Below are 21555 nucleotides of genomic sequence, written 5' to 3'. Positions count from 1 at the left end.
CATTCTTGTTATATTCCTGTGGATTATTAGAGTTGAATATTCTGTTTTTAAAACTATACTGATAAAGCTATACTATTTAAAGAGCTGTTTCTAAGACTATTTTGTCTTTAAAGTTACACTAACAAGTACCACACAGACACTTTCCTTGTAGCATTTGAATAGTTTTTATATCTCCCATGTAAATTGCAAACTCCATAGGGTGAAGACCACATCTCTCTACATCTTTGGGTCCTCATTGTACCTCAGGACTATGCCCCAAATTTAGCTCAATAATTCCTACCATATGTCTCTGACTTTAGTGACCTTAGGAATACATCCAGCTGCAGGTAACCAGAAAACCAAACTAATAGTGGCTTAAATCATAACAAAAGTTATTATTTACTTTACAAGTGGTCCTACAGGTAGGTGATTATATTTTTAGTAATGTGAGGACTTGGGGCCTTATTTCAGATTTATTTCTGATCATCTCCTAAGCCTTTATAAAAATGGGTTTGAACTTTTTTTTTTTTCTATTGAAGTCAATAGTTGGGAATCTCTGTAACTGCAGCAAATGAATATTTCACCACAATTCATAGGGATTTATGTAAGTATGACTTTTAAAACCTTCTTTCCCATAGTTGTTTCCTTTCAGTCAAGCTGGAGATATGGAACTTCAACTAGCCTGGCATCTTCTAGAACAAAACCTGAGGGAGTAGGTGAGGCTGGCCTCGGGCTGCAGTGTGTGAAGAGGGATATTCAGATTCCAGTCCTTGGTGAGGAGATTGGCTCAGAAAAATTATTGGAAGGTCTGATGTTTCAGGGCCACATGCAAGAGCATGGAGCAGAAATCAAACTTGAGAATGCTGTGACAGGGAGAAGGAGAGCTCAGCAGGGCAGTTAAAAGACAGAGATATTCAGAAACTGTAGATAGGAGTGTGGGGGGAAAAAAATGGGAACACTTCAAAGAAGGAATGAATAAAATTTCAATTGCCCAAAACTCATCTTTCCTATTTTTTTCTCTTCCTCTAAATTAAAAGGACTTACATTCCAAAGAGAAAAAAATCAATGTCCAATCCAAAAAAATATGACATAAACATGCTATTTCAGAAGAGGATTTATTTTTGGAGCCAGAAGGATGTAAGTTTAAATTCCAGTTATGCCTTATATAAATGCAGGGGAGTTAATTTCTGCATCTCATTTTCCTCTTTCAAAAATGTGGGGCTAATAAATACCAGCACATAATAGGAACTCAGTGAATGGCAGCTATTGTGTATTTATTTTGATCTTTGTGTAAAGCACATGTTGCTTAAGTCTTTAGAATTTAATTCTTAAAGGACATATACCCCAAATAAATAAAACATACACTTCAAAATAAGCAGACATGTCCCAAGCTAATTGGAAGGGAACATGGAGAAAGTGTTTCCAGTCCATAAATCACTTTCTTGTTCAATTAAACTAATTACTTTTAAATGACAACCTGTTCTTAGACTCAAGAATCTTTAGAAAGAAAATTAACATTGACCTACCAATTCATGACCCCTCAAAATGAGGTTGCTCCTTTAAAGAAATCATGCTCTGAACAATGGAGAATTTTAATAAAAATGGATGCAATGACCCAGAGCATTTGTACCTCTCTAGCACACTTGCTCTTTTTATCAAATTTGAGAATTCAAGACAAACTCATGAAACTGCATCATTGCTTTGACATTGACAAATAGTAGAAAGGCTGGTGAAAATCTTATGGGTATTATTTTTAAATGGTTGAGCATTTAAAATTTAGTCAACTTCTTTAACCTTTGCCCATGTGTCATTACCATTTTAAATCTTACTACTGCACATAAGAATTACATTTTAGGGCAACGAGGAGGTTTTTAACATGGTTGACTATGTTTTCCTTCTCAACACACATAGTAATCTATTGATTTGCCCTCTTTGGCAGCCGGCTTTTTTTTCTTTTTCTTCTTCCTTTTATCCCCCTACTTCTTCTTTGTTTCTTTCACATAGTACATCACTCTGTGGGATCATTTCTGAACATTTTCCTATTGGACATTAAAATAGTACTATTGATCCTGAAAATAATATGTGAGAGATTTTCTTTTTTAATTTGCCATGTTTAATTCAGATAGGCAGACCCTATGACTTGCATCACAAAAAACTAGTGGGAATCACTGAGAGCTGTTAGGTACCATTCATAAGCATTTGTGGAAATACCCAAAGACTAGAAAGTAACTGAAAATTATACATACATGTGTAAAAGCATTTATGTTTGTATATAAATACACACACACACATACATATATGTCTGAATGCGTGGACATGTATATTCAGCCTTCTTATAATCAGTGGATGGTAGTTTAAGGAGCTTAAGTAGGCTAGTCATAGCTATTAGAGAGACTGTATTCTAAGATCAAATATAAATAAAGAGGGATCAGATTTTCAAGCCAATGTAACCTTCTAAAGTATATTTGACACATAATGGTAACTTCCTTAATCAATAATTTACAATATAATCATACTGTAGAACTCAATTCCCTTTTATTATAATAATTTTATGGTAAATTGTATTAGTCTATTCTCACACTGGTATAAATAACTTCTTGAGACTGTTAATTTATAAAGGAAAGAGTTTAAAGAGGTTCCTGGGAAGGCCTCAGGAAACTTGCAATCATGGAGGAAGGGGAAGCAAACATGTCCTTCCTCACATGGTGGCAGGAAGAAGTGCCCAGCAAAAGGGGAAGCCCCTTATAAAGCCATCAGATCTCATGAGAATTCACTCGTTATCACAAGAACAGCATGAGCAGCATGAGGGTAATCCCATGATTAAATTATCTCCTACTGGGTCCCTCCCATGACACATGGGGATTATGGGAACTACAATTTAAGATAAGATTTGGGTGGGGACACAGCCAGACCATATCATAAATAATCAATGAATTCCTATTTGGGTGACAGAAACCTGTGATCTCTCTCTCTGGGACTTTGTGTACGATTTCCCTACTTCTTAGAATGAGTCCAGATAGTACTTCTGCCCCCATAGTTACCCATCCAAATTTTACCTCTTTCCACAACACTTGATTTGTCATTTAGGACCCAGTTCAGATTTCAGTTCTTCTTGGATACCCTTCTTGTGTGTGTATAATTCACTTATTTGTGAAATGAGATAATAATCTGATGCATAGGATGTTTTGCAGATTAAATGAGATTGTGCATGCCAAGCACAATAAACAGTTGCTGTTGTAATTATAGCACATTATACTGCACTGCCATTCTTTCACTGGTTGGATTTTGAGTACGTTCAAGGCAGGGACTGTGCTTATGCAGCTTTGTAACCTTGGGATAGCACAAGACCAGGCACATAATAAGCACTTTGGGTTTGTTGCACATAATAATTACAGTAATCTCCTTTGTGTCTGGCAGCAGGCATGCTAACTGACTACCCTCCTCTCAGTTTTACCCTCTGGCCTTTGAAAGACACCTACTGTCTTTGCAAGGTGGGTTTTGGAACTGTGCATGTGTGTGCACAGGCACACACACACATATGTGCCTGTGCAACAGAGGTGGAGACAGTAGCAGGAGGTGGTTCTAGCAGGAGGATAGTGTAAAGCTAGATGCCATGGTGCTCTCCCATCCCTGGACCTTTGCATATGGTAATCCCTCTTCCTAGAGCAATCCTCTGGTAAGTTTCCACGCCTGCCCCTCAAATGGCCAGGCACTTATTCAGTTCCCTTCTACTGGCTCAGACGTCATTTTCTTTTTGATTGTTTAAATCATCCTCCTGCTCTCAACTATCCTTACTGTGCTTTTTCTAGGATTCTAAACCATAGAATATTTTCCTTTCAGAGCATAGGGAAATGTATACGTGGTTCATTTAAGAATAAAACATTGCTAATAACAATAGCAACTAATAGTGCCATGCACTGCACTAAGCTCTTTTCTTGCATTATCATAACAATACTTAACAGAAGTTCTAGGATATAAGGCACAATTATTTTCCCCTTTTATAGATGAGGAAGTTGAGCTTAATAGTGAGTAAACAGCTTGTTGAAACTCATAGAGTAGAAGTGTCTATAGAAAAAGCACGACTTTTTAAAAGAACTAGCTCTTAGGAAATTAACCTAAACTTTGGTGGAAAAAAGTGATAGGCATTTGAATGAAGCTCTTTAGTACAATTTTATTTTTTTTCTTGTATAATATACTCAATAATATATTTAGAAAATGTATCCTACACAGCAGCATTTTTTTTTTTTTTTTTTTTTTTGCCAAATGCATAATTTCTGGTTGAACCCACTTATTAGGTGTTTGTTGATTGTTCATTGACAGAGGAGCACACCACTTGTTACAGAGTTCCCTGATAGGTTGGCCATGGCTTTACTTGGTCTGTATACGATTTGACTTCTTCTGCTGCTCAATGCTGCTTCCTCTCTTTTCCTTTCACAGGTGTTGATCTCTAACAAGCATCTTTTACCCCAAACTTCATTTCAGCATATGTTCTGAACAAATCTGAGAATTGTTTTCTTGAAATTAGCTCAGATGACAAGAAAGTGGGAAGAGGAGGGGAAAAGGAAGAGGAGAAGGAGGAGTACATTCAGTTTTATGGTTAAAGCAGAGCAGTCCTGGTTTGAATCCTGGATCTGCTTTTAACTAATTATGAACTAGTTATCTAACCACTCTACATCTGTTAAGTCATCTATGAAGGGGGAGGATAATACTAATTCATAGGATTGTGTATGTTATATAGAGTGTTTATACACTACAAAAATTTAAGAAACTGCTCAATAGATGCTAGTGATAAAAATTCTTGGTTTCCAGAACTTTCCATCCTGGTTACCTTGCCTCTGAATGGCCTCATTATGTCCCTTAGTTTAGATATTATTTTTCTATTAATGCATATTTTCAAGTGGCTACAATTTTTTTCCATTCAAAGATGTAACATTATAAAGAGAAGAATTCATAGTATATGAAAGTATATACCATATCTCATATGCAACTGCTCAAACTTAGTGTGTCTCAGGCCTACTGACTCCCATTTACTGCTTCCCTATTGCCTCATCTGGGAACACTGCAAAATTTTCTTGCCAGCAGTCAGCACAGTTGGAGACCAGTATTGTTTTTACTAGTCACTTCAAACCATTATATTAAGGCTATAAATAAAATAATATTATGGTTCTCATCTGGCTTCATTGTTAGAATAAGCTGAGAAAAATTGTAAATCAATATTTAGCATAATTGCTGAGATCTGGCAGGTTTGGATGCAAATAAAAAAGAATGAAGAATGTAATATAAAATCATTTATATGATATCAGTTTAATCACCTCCTATAAAGTGACAGGCTGTAGAGACTCTTGGTCTAATGGTAGTTGGCAGAGTTTTCTTATATAGGAATAGAAAATTATTGACCCTCATGTCAATTGTTTGTCTTTTACCAAGTTTCTTCAAAAGGATATATATTTTTTGCCTACCTTGGAACTATTTTTTGCCTCCCTTGGAACTATTTTTTTTTCTAATGCAATATGTAGCATGCCACAAAGGCACCATTTTGCCAAACACAAGAAAAAACAAAAACAAATGACAAAAACAAAATTGTTAGTAAGATCACTCATGCGGAGAATGCTGTATTTAAAAAAGCCAAAATACATAAAATATGCTTTTGAAGCTCTTTGTCATAGACTACTTCCATTTATTGTCCAGAAGCAGAAAAGGTGATTATCCTCACATGTGGATTTTAAAAAAGGGTATATGTCAAGGAATTGGACCAATATGTTTTGTTTCCATTAACTGATTTGTACATTTATTCAATAAATCTTGGCTGAGTTTGTGTTAGTTTACTGTGTGCTCCATACAACATCTTGTAGGAGGGTATAGAGGAAGAGAATCTTACGTGAGTCTGAAGACAGTGATTAAGCATGGATGAAAGAAATTCTGGTGGAAGGTGGTGAGACAAGGACCCTATGAAAAGGCTAGGTACAATTTTATGGGAACTCCTGTGACATTCTGGCATGTTTATTGATTTGTTGATGACCCATGACTACTTTTAGAACCTGTTTGCTGAATGTAAAATGAAGTAGATTGCCAGATTCTTTGTGGGTATTTCCCCATGTGAATTTCTGTATTCCAAAAATGATGCAGCTTTAAGCAAATATATTTCCCGACCAGTAAATTGAGATGATCCACTTTGGGGAGTAGTCCTAGCATTTTACTTCATGGATAATTGTTAGGTAAAGAAGATTGAATTATCCAGGGTCATGTATCTTGTAGGGGGTAGAATTAGAATTGAACCTCAAGCCAAGGGCTCATGGGAGTGGGTGTGCTCTTGCCCTTCCACCTTCTGCCATGCAATGACTATTTTGCAATGGGATAGTTTCAAAAGTGGCGATAGGGGAATTCCCACAAAGAAGGGCCTCAAACCATCCTGTGATGAGGCCAGTTGGGATTCCAAAGAAAGAAACACTAAAGGCCCAGGTGATCAGTCCAGAGCATTTATTAAGGGAACCTAGATGGAGAGTGCTGCAGCATATTCTCACAATGAACAGTGAGAGAAAAGGGATGTCCTATCCAGGTATGTCCATGATGAGGGGGGCCAGGGTATGGAGTTCGTAGGAAATTTTGTTCATGGCCCTGGGCCAATCTCTTTCTAGCAAATCTAGGGAACTTTTCCAGTGCCTGAAATTTTTCCAAGGCCTCAGTTTGGGTTCAAGCCTGCTGAGAAAAACCTACAGCTGGCTGGGTCATAGAACAGTCAAGGCACTCTGATCTTTTGTCATGATACAGAAAGAAAGCAAAGGAACCGGGGAAGCTCACAATGACACACTAAGAAGGGAGAAGGCCCTCACCAGATGATGGCACCTTGATCTTGAACTTCTCAGCCTCCAGTACTGTGAAAAATAAATTTGTTTTTTTTTTTTTTTTTTTTTTTTGAGACGGAGTTTCGCTCTTGTTACCCAGGCTGGAGTGCAATGGCGCGATCTCGGCTCACCACAACCTCCGCCTCCTGGGTTCAGGCAATTCTCCTGCCTCAGCCTCCTGAGTAGCTGGGATTACAGGCACGCACCACCGTGCCCAGCTAATTTTTTTGTATTTTTAGTAGAGACGGGGTTTCACCATGTTGACCAGGATGGTCTCGATCTCTTGACCTCGTGATCCACCCGCCTTGGCCTCCCAAAGTGCTGTTTTTTAATAAATTACCCAGCCTGTGGTATTCTGTTACAGCAGCATGTAATGGGCTAAGACACAGTCCAATCACTGTCACATTCAGTGTCCATTGTTTCTGCTCTTGGCATCTGGCATGTGGGAGAAATCTTGCAGTAGGTAGAAGAGTGGCCCTTAAAGATGTCCATATTTTAGTCTTCAGAGCATGTGGATATGTTACTTTACATGAAAAGAAAGAATAAATGTTGCAGACTGAATTAATATTGTGAATCATCTGACCTAAAATAAGGAGATTATCCTGGAGTAATGTGGGTGGCCCCCATGTAATCACGAGGGTCCCTAAGTGGGGAAGAAGGAGGCAGAAGAACCGGAATCAGAGAGATAACATTGTGAGAAATAGTTAACCAGCCATGGCTGCATTTTGCAATGGTAAGGGCCCCGGATCCAAGGCATGTAGGCAGCCTCCAGAAGATTGAAAGGAAAAATAACTGATTTCTCCTTTAGAGACTGCAGAAAGAATGCCACCTTAATTTAAGTAGTTTTTGCCTTCTGACCTCTAGAGCTATGATAGATTTGTGTTGTTTTAAGCTACTAGTATGTGCTAATTTGTTATAGCAGCAATAGAAAACAAATGAACACTTTATTAATTCAGATGGGATAAGTCACAATCTAGGTTAAACAAAACTAACCCTGTTGAATCAAAATTATTTTTAACATCTCCTCAAACAAGTATGCTTTTGAGGAAATTTTTAGTGCAAAGCATGATGCAGGAATAAATATTTAAGAGATTAGCTGATTTTAAGACTTCAGCACATTGTTTTTACACTAAAATTATAAAGGAAAATTATATATTTGTTAATATAAGTCTGTAAGAATTTTTATTTATGGCGGGGTATGATGGCTTATGCCTGTAATCCCAGCACTTTGGGAGGCCAAGGTAGATGGATCAGGAGTTCGAGACCAGCTTGACCAACGTGGTGAAACCCCATCTCTACTTAAAATACAAAAAATTAGCTTGGCCTGGTGGTGGGCACCTGTAATCCCAGTTACCTGGGTGGCTGAGGCAGGAGAATCACTTGAACCTGGGAGGCAGAGGTTGCAGGGATCCGAGATCGTGCCACTGCACTCCAGCCTGGGCGAGAGTGTGAGACTGTGTCTCAAGAAATATATATATATATATTTAAAATGTTTCTATCTCTGTAGTGGAGAACTGGGTGGATTATATTTCTCTGTGAATGTTTCATGATTCACATTTTTCCATCATTATTCTTAGTATACTGTAGTCCTCATATTAGCAAGACCTGATAAGTGGTGTTTACTATGATTTGTTATGTATTAGCAGGAGAAAGGCTTAGGTTACATGATCTTTGGCAAGTGATTTAAACTAAGCCTTGTTTTTCTCATCTACAAAATGGGAATGATCATATCATCTGTTATGGACTACATGTCTGTGTCTCCCCAAAAGTCATATGTTGAAACCCTAATCCCCAATGTGATAGTATTTGGAGATGAGGCCTTTGGGAGGTAATTAGATCATGAGGGAATGGTGCCCTTCTAAGAAGAGACACACGAGAGCTTGCTTCTCTCTCTGTTCCCTGCCATGTGAGGACATGATGAGAAGAGCATCATCTGTAAACCAGGGAGAGGCTCTTCTTCAAGGTCCCAAACATCTTGGCACCCTGATCTTAGACTTCCAGCCTCCAAAAATAGTTAAACAACAAACACTCTTTTTGGGGCTGCTATAACAGAATACCATAACCTACGCTATGATATTCTGTTATAGCAGCCCCAAAGAGACTAAGAGAAATTGGTACCAACAGCAGAGTACACGTATTTAAACATGTGGAAGTGGTTTTGGGGCTAAGTAATGGGTGGAGGCTGGAAGAGTTCTGAGGTGCATGCTAGAAAAAGCCTAGATTTCCATGAGGCAATTTTTAAAAGTGATTCTGGTGAGGACTCAGAAAAAAGAGAGAAAACCTTCATGTTCTTAGAGAATACATAAACAATAATAAACAGAATGTTGGTGAAAATGCGTATGGTAAAGATCATTTGAATGAGGTTTCAAATGGAAATGAGGAACATGTTTTTTGATATTGGAGAAAAAGCAATCTTACAATAAATTGACAAAGAATTGGCTGAACTGTGTTCATATACTAGTGTTTTAGAAAGGCAGAAAAATCGAGGCAGAGGGTCACTTGTTCCCGGTTATGGAGCCCGTAATGGTGGAGCCAGAATTTAACTGAAGCTAGAGTTGGAATTTCTGTATCTCTTTTCATCCCCAAAGGTAATGTAGACAGTGTGGGGATGGGCAGTGTAGGTAGAGATGAGGGTGGAGTTCCAGGGTGCTCTAGGCCAGAAGAAATGACTTCATCAATGTGATCCATAAAGAAATATTGCCTTAGGTTTTCCTAAAACTGACTCACATTAAATAGTATCTTGTTTTGGAGCTTTTCCACTTTAGTAAGATAAAAGAGCTGTAATAGTTAGAGACTGTTTATATTACATGAGTCTAAAAGAAACCAGATGAAACTATGTATGCGAGAGTGCTTTGTAATCTGCAGAATGGAATATGGATATTACACTCCTTCCCCAGATCAGGATTCAGTACCTGACATGGAGATACTTGGTAATGAATTAGCTTATGATACAGGAAGAAATCTCTCCTCTCTCTCTCTCTCTCTCTCTCTCTCTCTCACACACACACACACACACACACAGACACAGACACAGACACATACACACATACATATGTATCTGTATACCTCCACACTAGATTGGGAGCTCCATGAGTGCAGTGTCTGTGCCATCTCTGTGTCCCCAGTGCATTATGGAATAACCTAAAATTAGTCACTAAACAATAAGCATTTGTGATTTTTAAAAAACCTGTTACAATGCCTTTCCTTTGAGTTGGGATTTTTATAGGGTAGACTATCTCTCTTTGGGACCAGGAGAAGGGATTGTTAGGAATCACTAACTTTATTACAGAGCCACATTTATATATTACATGGTAGGAGGCAAGGATTCCAGGGTTAAGTGCTGAAAGGCTGCAGCTTGGGAAGGTAGCAACCCCAGTGACTCAGCTGTGGCTCTTCTGAACTTCAAGCCCTGAAAGATGTGGGGTGCACATTGAAGTGAGGGAAATAGGAACCAGCATGGAGATAAGGTTGCTTTGTTTCCTGGGAGACTGCTTCCCCACTGCATTGAGCCAGGAAGTGGGTTTTTCCCCACCTACTGACCAGGGGATGGGTTAGATAGTCTTGACCATCATCACACAAAGAAACAAGCGTGATAGACTGATCCGGCCAGTGAGTCGTGGGTCTTGGCATGACAACGTGGCCTGTGAGTAACATGGTCACAATAACCTGGTGCTTGCTGTGACCAATGGAGTGGATGAACAGGGTGCAGTGAAGGATCACAGGCTGGAGGCAGCATGACCAGGAAGTCTAGTGTTGACACTGGATGCAGAACGTAACATACAAAGGAATTTGCAACGCAATCACCAAGTCCAGAGCAAGGTGACCTTATTCAGCCCAGGGTTATGCCATGAGCAAGAAAAAAAAAAAAAAAAAAAAAGAAAAGTGAAGGGAGTAAGTGGCAGTGAATGCAGAGGAAAGGGTGGAATTTCAAAAAGCTCTACTAACCGGAGTTTGTGTTGGTCAGTGAAGCTCTTGTAATTGGGTAATTGCAAAAATGGGCTACAAGTCCATATCAAGCACTTGTGAAGAGGACTGGAACAGAGAGGATCAGCCAGACCACAGTGTGGCTTACACTGGCCCACACAGTGTTTGACCATCTCCCTGGAAAGGAGTCTCAATGGTCAGAAAGGTGGTGATATGTATATGTATATGTATATGTATACAGCGGAAATGCTTGCATTGACCATTTTACCAAATCTGTATATAATTTATTTTAGTGTAATTTCTTGATATCAAACAATTTATTAATCTACAGTTTCTGTTAAAACAATTCCAGCATTGTCTAAAAAGGAAATAACTGAGCCTGGGTGGACTCTGCTGGTTATTATTCAGCCGTCCTACCAATGCTAGTCATATGATCATAGCTGTGGAAAGAATTGCTTTACAAATGGCATCCCAAGCAGGTGCCCACATTCATGCCTAAACAGGAAAAGGTGAGAAAACTAATGTGTAAAAGACCTTTCAACCCAACTGGACCCGCTCGACCTTTCGTGAGCTTGGACAGGCATTATGCACACATTTGTTAGTAGAAACCCAAGAGAGTACAGTTAAAATTAGGTGCTACCAAAGCTGGCTAAGCAATTATTAGGATGTCAATAGTAAAGAAGTTACAGAGCCTGAATTAAGGAAGGGGATAATTTATCAGTCAATAGGGAAGTTGAGGTGTATGTGATCCCAACTTTTCAACTCCACTTCATTTAATCAGGGTTTTAACACTCCCAGCCATTCCAAAACTATTGATTTTTTTAAGAAAAAACTTGAGCCTGAGTAACAGACAAAAGACTATAGATGATATCACTCTAATGATTTATCTTAAGAATCTGTGAACTGTGGAATCATGATTGTTAGGACTGAGAGACACCTGCTCACCTTTCTGAAATGAGGAGCTGAAAAGATATTCTGAGATTTAGAAAGGGTAAGGTATACAATGTTGACCTTTTGGAGACAGGAAACCTTTGATGAACTATAGGACACCAAGACAGTTCATTTAAAGATGGTTTCAAAGCATTATCCGGAGCTGGTTTTCAATGTGCCTTACTGAAGCTCTTGGGTTGTCTTTTTACATAAACCTGGTGAAATAATGGCTTTTGCAGTTGTTCATGTGTCTGCAACTCTCATGTGGCACCTTGGCTTCTAAGCTTTGTAACTGCTTTTTGGTCTCTTTTGTGGATGAAATTAAACTTTTCTTACTGTTTGGGCAGCATGGAACTTTCCTGCGACGGGCTGTTAAGAAGAAAAAGGCATGAAGAAGTCACCCAAATCATCTCCATGTAATTAAGGAGTACAAACAACTAAAAAAATTGTTGCTAATGATATTTACTTGACTTTATAATATGAGTCCTTGCTCTGGTCTTAGAATAAATTAAGAACTAGCTGCTAATAAATTGTATAGATTATAAAACTTTGCTGCAGGTAATAGGGTATGCATTTTTTTAAAGACAGCTTTATGTTTGGGCTATCTTTAGGCTTTCTTGTTCTTTTCCTCTTTCTGCCTCTCCCTGACTCTGCTTCTGTCTATCTCTGCCGGTCTCCCCCTTTCTCTTTCTCTCTCTATATACACACATACAGTAGTCCCCATTTATCCATGGTTTCACTTTCTGTGGTTTTAATTACCCATGGTTCAGCCACAGTCCAAAAATATTAAACAGAAAAATTCCAGAAATAAACAATTTATAAGTTTTAAATTGCATGCTATTCTGAGTAGTGTCAGATCCTATGCTGTCCTGCTCTGTCCTGCCCAGGATGTGAATTGTCCCGTTTTCCTGGGTATCCACGCAGTATTTGCCGCCCACCCTTTAGTCACTTAGCAGCTGTGCTGGATATCAGATCGAAAAAGCCTAGTATACATAGGATTGGGTACTATCCATGGTTTCAGGCATCCTCTGGGGGTCTTGGAATGTATTCCCTGTGGTTAAGGGAGAACTACTGTATATACTAACATCTATGTCTACGTCTATGTATGAATGTGTATGTACATGTACCATGTGTATATACATATGTGTGTGCCTGTTTTTGTAAAGTACTAAATAATTAATGAAAGATAGTTTAAAACAAAATAGTGCTCAAATTTGACGTATATACTTAGATTGACAATTTACCAAGGTTTAGCATACAATCAAGAAACCAATTTATCCTCTTTAACTCTTAAAAGACTCTAAAAATCAAAAGTGATCTATGCATTATTGGTTTGGTGCTAGATGCGAAATTAATGCAAATCTCTCTCTCTCTATATATATATATACACATATAAGAAAGTTAATACTTTAAGAGCTTAAATTTAGTTAGGAATTTATAACAATAAAAATAAGTCCCAAACAAAATTGTATTTTTATTTACTGAGCACATTATTATTTTGATACCTGACAAATAACATCAGTAGGGATACCAAGAATAATGCTCTATCCTGGCCTTCAAATCTGGCAGAGGAGATCAATAAATAAACAATTGCATATTATGTGATGAGATAGCAACTCAGGGTCTTATGAGGTGGGAGGTGGGGGGTGGGGAGTGGAAGGCTACACAGCACGCCATGGCATATGAGAGAATACTTCCCAAGAGAAGAGATGTTTATACACCATGGTTATTATCTGCTCGCTGGCAGGTGAAGGAAGGGCCTTCACAGTTGGGGGACCACAATGTATTCTGAACACGAGAGACAGCAGGTAAGTCTGAGTTACCAGAGTTTAGGGTATGTCGTGAGAGGCTGAAGAATCTGCTCAGGTAGCCCTTACTTTCCCATCTGGCCTCCTCTGTGAAGCCCTTTTTGACAGATGGAGCTGGTGGCCTCCTTCTCTGTGCTGCCATGACTTTTTGCATATTTCTGTTGTTGTACTTTTCGCACCCACTTATTGATTTGCGATTTCCATACTTATCTGTGGAATAATTAAAATCAGGATGATCTCCTAGTTCTTATCATAAGACCTAGAAAACAGCAGGGGCTCAATACATGTTTATTAAACACATACACGCATGACTGGCAGGCTGCGTGAGTGAATGATTATGCATTGTTAGGGGATGAGAAAGTAAAGAATTGCCTTTGTTATCAAGCAACCCCTTGAAAAACCTTATGGGTTTTATTTTTATATTTTAGGTTACTTGCAGCGTATAACAGCCTTACAGATAAACACTTGGCTGGGTATTTTAACAATACGAGGATAAGGCGGCATCTCTTAAGATCAGGACTGGTAAGTTTTGGTTTACTTTTCACCTGTCTTCTTGTTTCATTAAGGCCAATAATTCCCTACCTTTTCAGGCTTTCTCTTTGAGTGACATCTTCCACTTTCCCTCATTTTAGAAAAATTACTTTCTTTCCAAAGTTTTGATTTATGTGTTTGAGGTTGTTTGAAAAGATAGGAAAGCAGGTCATAATGACTGCTAAGAAAACTTATAAATTATTGAGGAAAAGGCCCTGAGAGGTTCCAACAGCATATTTCATTTGTCTGCTTATTCATTCATTCAACACATATTTATTCAACACATTGTATGAGCTAGAAACTGTTAGGAATTGAAGATAAAGACCATTTTACTGTCTTCTTCAGAAAAAAATATTGCTTTTGATATTCATAGAATATGGTATGGAAGACATGTACATTTCAACCTCTCTCCCTAAATTTAAAAACAATTATTTCCTGTGATGGTTTATTGATAATGTTGCCGTACTTCATTAGCTTCCCAACTGTGCTTTCCACAAAATTGCTATACCTCTAAATGTATATAATGTGAAACCTTTTAAAAATGTTATAGTATTCCATGGAAAGAAAGGGGTATGGCTATAGAAAATGTTAGTTGTCTACCTTCTTAAAACACAATGGGTTTCCTTAACTATTGTTGTCATGGTGTTGAAAGAGCAGGTATTGCATTTCTAATTGTTTCTGTGCTTGGCACTCGAGCTGATCTCAGAGAGCTTGCTTTTCTCCTCCTGGGGCTTTGTTATCAGACAGACCTGGCTGAAACCCGGCTTGACACTCATAAGCCATTGAATCTTGAGTAAATCACTTTCTTAACTTTTTCAGCCCCAACTTCCTGTAAAATGAGAATGATGGCACCCAGCTCTCAGAATTGTTGCGGCAGTTAGAGATGTGCAATAAATGGGTGTTGTAATTATTGTTACTATTAACATCACTTCTTTGGATAACAGTCTGTGAGCTTGCGTACAAATGGAAAGGACTTTGTATTTACTTATCAGTATCATTAACAAGCACTGGTTGAACACCAGCTGTATGCATCGCAATTCAAATAAGAAAGATGCAGCCCTTTCTATAGAGGTTCAAATATAGCCTCTCTGCTAGTAGTATTCATGGTCACCAGGACACTTGACAGAAAATGCAAATGTGAGAGCCCTGCCCCAGACCTACTGAATCAGAAGCTCTGGTAAGGGGCCTATCAGTTTTCAACAAGCCCTGCAGGTGGTTCTCATGCAGGGTCAAGTTTAAGTACCTTTGCCCTATAGGAGCTTTCACTCTAGTTGGGGAGATCAGACACAGTCACAGAGGGGTGATAACAGTGACTCGTGTTAACTGCCAAGGGAATGGTAGTCAGGATATTTTAACATTTCCTCCAACTCAGCACATGTTACATGATATCCCATGGATAACACATTCAAAGACTGTAAGTGGGTTATTTGTGATTCCAAACACACTTTCCATAGGTATACCTCTTTCTTCCATTGGAAGATGTATTTACAAAATAGATTATCAATAACCCATCACTTGTAGCACAACTCTAGTTGATCTCAATATTCCAGTGTGTTGCAACTCTATTGTTAAAATACTACAATTAGCAGAATTAAAAAATATATATGTGGCTTGCATGAAAGAGGAGAGCAGAGCTTAAATAAGTGGAGAAGAAGAAGGTGAACAATCCAGATGGGTAACACTATTTGTTTACAGGGGATAGAGAACAATACAACAAATCAACAACTATGCCTACAGGAAGGAATAAAGAAAAGAAAAATAAGTAAATACAAAACAAAAATGGCCACTCTTGGGACTTGCAATGATGCCAGTTGAGACCAATATTGAATATCTTGTATGTATGCTAGCACATAATCTGTAAAAATCTGAATGAAAACAACAAATTAAATTACATTCCAGGCTGTAGAGTGGAAGAAAAAAAGCAGTAGGAAAACAAAGTAATGAAACCAATTATTTTTAAAACAAACTGATGAGCTCCTCTGTATCTCCCATGTTTACCCTTCAAAGTATTTCCTGCGAGATCATCAGTCCTGTGATCACTGCTCCTGGGCATTGTTTCAAGGTAGTACCTCACCCGCTTCCTCCGGGAAAGTGTTGAAAAGAGAAATGAAAAGAACACCTGGGTTCCATCAAGGGAAAATTCTTACTCTGATGAAAACCTTGTTTTAAACGTCAAGTGTATCACCTGTGTGTGTTTTCACAAGGATGGGTATATGAGACTGCCTTTCTCCTTTTTGCTGTATGAAATATTCATTTAAAGTGAAAGTTTATCAACCATAGTGATATACTCCTTTAGGCTTAGAAGCTACTGCTTCTTTCTCTCACTCTTTCTCCCCTCTCCTCCTTTTTTCTCTCTCTCCTTCCCTCCCTCCCCCCATCCCCAATGCCTGTGTGTGTGTGTGTGTGTTTGTGTGTGGGTGTGTGTGTGTTTTTGTGTGTGTCTGTCTGTCTGTCTTCTCCACCCTCCAGCCTCCCTTTTTTGGAAACTAACACCACATTTTCTATTTTATATTTCTATGTATGTTTTATTTATTCATGACAGATCACAAGAAGTGGAAGAATACTTTCCGAAAAAGAATATAAACTAAATATTATGAAGCGAGATCATCAAAAATATATTCGGGAGTGCTTAGCCCAGGCAATTTTTCATAAAGTTCTTGATATGGAGGTACAAATATATATTTATTTATTTTTGTTTTTTTCTACTTCCATGTCACTGAAGATGGAGATATAAATCTTTACTGTTTTCTTTATAATTGGCAATTTCTAATATGATAATTAATAATGCTTTGGTACCTAGAAAAAGAGATATTCTTCCTGCATTTCATTAAAAAAGAAAATGAAACAAAGAAATTCTCAATCTCTCTCTGGGTAGCCAGGAGCCAGAAGACTAGCATAAGCCTTTTTTCATTTCAGTTGGAGAAAAATATGGACATCATTATATATTTTGTGATATTTAATTTTCCAAATGTAGATTTTTCATTCGCAATGGCTACTCTAAAACATACCAGTCCTCACCATCTGTACCTCAATTTCCATTTGCTAAAAAAAGTGGCATCTGTTTAAATATCAGTAATTCCACTGCCATGAATTATTTCAGATCTGCTATTCTTTTAAGGCTCTGAAGCTCAGCCGTATGTTACATTTCAAGGAATAGGCATTTTAACATCTGCTGTCCCTCCTACCGTAGGCCATGCTGGTCAACATAGATGCACAAACCAAGCATCAACAATATATTTTTTTAATCTGACAGGGCACTTTAGTGGGATATCTAGCTAATTTGATAAATTATTTCAGCCTTGCTCCATGGAACTTGTAGTTTCAAGCATCAACACCATTTCAATCTCTGTGAAAAAGCGTGTCACTTCTTGGCTTGACCACAAAAGCAGTAAATCAGAAAACTTGGCTCATAAAACCATTGACCTGTGAGTGCAGTAAACATTTATGAACAACTGTAGAATCATCAGTAAAGCAATACTAAGTCTAGTGCCACTGAAAATATTTATTATTATGCTACATCAAGTAAATGAGGTGTTCACTTAAGATGTGTATAATCTGTTAATTTAGGAATTCATTATCTGTGTCATACCATGTCCACGAATTACATAGAATCATTGTTTGTGGCTCCAAATTCTTGCTTATAAAAGTATCAGCTGTAATTTTTCTGTGAAAATAATAAATAGACAGCATAAAATTAATCAATACCTTGTTTCAAATTTACTCAACAGGCACTGAGTTCTCTGTTGGTCTTAATCCTTGAAGTCTAGTTTTCCAAAATCTCACTTAACACATTGTGACACATCATAACTGTTGAATATGCTATTATTTAAATCTTTGCAGATTCCTAAAGTTTTGAATAAATATTTTAGAAAAATGTTAGTATCTAATATACGAAATAATGTAATTTTACATAATAAATAGCATATATTAATACAATAAAATAAACAATATTTATCTTTAAATTGTCACATTTGTCTCACATTTAGTTTATGCTGATGCTCCTTGCTAATACTGCTATATTAACATTCACGCATTCACTCATTTAACAAGCAATAATTGCAGGTGTCCCATGTGCCAGTATGAGGCTGTGCATTTTAGCTGCAAGGTAGGATTAAAAATATGACTAAGTGCTAGAAGACAGGACCAAATAGACTGGGCTCAGAGAATAGGAGAAGGATGACTTTTCTCTGTGGGAGTCAGAAGAAGCTGAACAGAGGTCTTGCTCTTTGAAGACTGAGTCAAAGTTCCTATGAAAACACGAGAAGGGTGTTCCAGACCTAGGAAGTTCCAGAGGTGTGAAAGAACATAGTAGATGGAAAGGAACCCTTATAGAGGCCAGACTGCACAGTGGTATAGTTGGCAGGAGTGGCAGGAAGTGACATTCTCCAATAAGTTGGTATCCAGTCTCTGGAGAGCCTTAAATTCTCAACGAAGTTTGGGGTATAGGTGATGAGGCGATGAGATGTTTTTCAGCAGGGGAGTAAAAGAAATGAGCAGAGCTGTTTTAGAAAGATGATGTTGCTAAAAATGTGGAAGATGGATTAATGAGCTGGAAAATATTGGAGATGGGAGGTCAATTAGGAAGCTATTGCCAAAGGGTGCAGGCTAACAGCAGTAGCGGTAATGCTGGGAGACGCAGCTGTCTACAGAGGAGCTCAAGTGGGAGAAAGAATTAAGCTGACTGAATAGGGAGTAGTGAGGGAGAAGAAAGAGCTCAGAAGAAGGAGTTTCTCACCTGTTTGGAGGTATGTGCGCTGCAGGAGATCAAGAACAACAACGTGAGCTGAAAAGAAACCTTCAAGTGGTCAAAAACATGTCTGTAGAATGGTGTCCTGGAAGCTGGAAGCTTCTCACAAGCTGCAGAATGGTTAAATAAGATGAGCACTGGGGGAACAAAAGGAAATTGGGATTGACCCAGAAGATGAAAACATTGGTGGCCTTGGTAAAAGTAGTTTAAGCGGTAGGGAAGTGGCAAGTCAGCAGATGTGGATGACTACAGTGAGTTGAGAATAAATGGAAGATGGAAAAAATGTTGATAGTGAATTGAGCATTTTGATGATAAGTGGGTAGGAGATCAGAGGAAGAGAGAGAGGAAAGGGAAGTGTTAAGAAGAGGATTGATGATAGGGAATTATTGAGTCTGCAGGGTTCCTAAGGCAGCAGGAGGGAGCCAAGAACAGAGAAGAAACATTTTTTCAAAGGCCCAATGAATAAAACACTCTAAAATACATCTGATTAATTTCAATTTTCTTTGTAAGCAGATTATTTTTATGTGAGGCTTATTTTTAAATTATAGAATAATTATTACAAAAAATTTGGGGAAAAAAGGCGTAAAAAGAAAAATAATTACATACAATTCCTCCTTTCAGAGACAACTACGGTTAACATGCATGTCCTTTTAGTTTCTTTTCTATTCATATTTTTACCTTAGTAAAATCATACTATATTGTGACAGGGACAACATGGTTTTGTGAAAAAACACAAGCAAAATACAAGAAGTTAGTGTCAGATAGGCCAAGGTTGAAATTACAGCTCCTCCACTGGCTGGGTATATGACCTGGGGCAAGTTCATTATCCACTACCTCAGAGTCTTTCTTTGTAAAATGGTACGGCTTGGTAATTAGAGCTGATCAAGAAGAAATAGTGTATGTGAAGCACCTTCCTAGCACAGAGACAGACACACAATATGAGCTTGATAAATTGTATTGCTGAGAAATTCTGTATCCTGCTTTTGTCCTGCATTATGTCCATTGTCCATTTTTAAACAAAATCTGTATGAACCTTATTTAAATGATCAATTATATATTATTCCATCATATGGATGTGCCAAAAATATAGCCATTCTTTTTATACTTCATACCATTTCTGCATTTTTTTTTTTGCTTTGAAGAAAAAAGGAAAAAAAAATCTTTCAGACAGTGTCTTTGTCCATAAGACATTTAAAAAAATTACTTAGATTTCCCACAGGTTTAGAAGTGAAATTTAAGGGTTAAAGGTTATGAACACTTTTAACTGCCTAATATATGTTCAAAATGGAATTTCCAAATAGTTACACCAATTTATATTCCCACTTGTGAACTGATGCAGGTGATTCTTCTCCATCTCAATGACAAGAGGGGTAATTGAGAATATAGTTAGCTGTTGGAATTATTTTCCTTTAAAAAGGTCTTTGCTATAACTGATATGATTCTCTCCTTCATTCTTTCCTGTATGCTTAGCGTTACCATCAACTTGAAATAAAAAATAAATTGGAGACCTTAGCTAGGAAGGAGCGAATTCAGAGGTTTAAGGTAAGGAGCTATATGACTCTCTTTTACTTTGTAGTATTATTTTATGATTAAAAAAAAACAGTGAAACTATGATTCAAGTTCCCTGGGACACTTTACTTTTGGGTAAAATATAGTTGAAGTCAATGATGGTTCCACCAAGCCTAAATCCTAGCTGTCATCATTACAGAAGATTGTGACAAAAATAGGAGCTGTTTGTGCAAAATAAATTTTAATGAGGCACAAACCTTTCAAAGACAAACTTGAAAATGTTCTTTTGCTTTTATAATTCTTGTGATAGAGGTCAAGAGATTTATGTTTGTGTCTTAAGAAAGTAAAAATGGGGTAATGTTTCCAACCTGATTGAAAGCAGGGCTTTTTAAGAATGATACAATGGCATATTTTCATTTCAATGTGACCCTTGGAACTATATGGTAGAAAGGATTCTCTTTAGCAAAAGAAAGCATGATAAAATATAGACATTTAGTAAAAGGCATTTTACAAGTCCTTGTTTGTTTTCTATTTTTTAAATATATCTTCTTTGCAGTGAATGTAGGAAATAGATAAACTTGAATCAAGAGATGAGAGATTCAGTTAAATTCAAGATTTCCGTTTAGGTGGACAGTTTTACTTAATTTCTTGAGTCATTCGTGATCACATGTTGTCCTTAATTTTCTGTATACTGTAGTATTACAAATGTGTGGCCTAAGATATGTTTCACAAACTGATTAACATTTTGTAAAGCTTCTGTGGAATAACTTGCTATAAGAAACAGTAATTTTTCACCCTTGCCTGATGCACTTAGGTCTATTTTATCAGGGTGAGAAGATAATTTTGTTACAAAAGTGTTTTTAAATGGCAGAAGATGGGTCAGTTTTTCAAGATCAAAGAGTTGGTGTGTAGATATTTGTGGTTGATCCAACTCTGCCAATATTGCTCTACATCAAGGACTGAATCATATATTCTATAATTTATCTGCTGAAATGTTGATGGAGAAAAATGGTTACTGGAAAAAAGAGTCACTCACATTGCATGAAGCAGGAAAAGTTGCTGTGTGTTATTCACCATGGCCCAGGTAGCCAAACCCATTACAGGAAGTATATGGGCATTTTATAGCATTGACGGAGATGTATTACTCTTGTGCCTCTTCATATGATTTTTATTTGTAACAATTTTCACTTTATTACTGAATTTGGCACAAGATATATTTTAGCTCTCTTTTTCTTAAAACATGGGACACTTTTTACCTAACAGAATTATTTATTTTCTAAGAGAG

The 21555-nt window shown here is 37.5% G+C and overlaps 1 protein-coding gene across 8 annotated transcripts in view; it reads left to right on the top strand.

Moving 5' to 3' along the window:
- The window catches only part of ERICH3 (glutamate rich 3), a 114998-nt gene that overhangs the window by 8130 nt on the left and 85313 nt on the right, over window positions 1–21555 (top strand). For 3 of the 8 annotated variants that reach the window (XM_064372509.1, XM_012442564.3, XM_012442562.3), the window contains exons 1-4: window positions 10969–12091; window positions 13912–14005; window positions 16557–16682; window positions 20232–20303. In XM_064372509.1, the coding sequence (XP_064228579.1) occupies window positions 11991–12091; window positions 13912–14005; window positions 16557–16682; window positions 20232–20303 (393 nt within the window). In that variant the 5' untranslated portion in view covers window positions 10969–11990. Of the gene's footprint in view, window positions 1–746; window positions 1117–10968; window positions 12092–12809; window positions 14006–15709; window positions 15849–15913; window positions 16077–16556; window positions 16683–20231; window positions 20304–21555 lie in introns of those variants that run through there. The other 5 variants (XM_012442563.2, XM_012442566.3, XM_012442567.3 and 2 more) reach the window with 5 other exon arrangements.

The sequence above is a fragment of the Aotus nancymaae genome, unplaced genomic scaffold, assembly GCF_030222135.1.
Source record: "Aotus nancymaae isolate 86718 unplaced genomic scaffold, 86718_ANA_hifiasm-v0.15.2.pri h1tg000007l, whole genome shotgun sequence".
NCBI classification, from domain to species: Eukaryota; Metazoa; Chordata; class Mammalia; order Primates; family Aotidae; genus Aotus; species Aotus nancymaae.
Note: the sequence above shows the minus strand (reverse complement) of the source record. Positions and strands in the feature narration are given on the sequence as shown.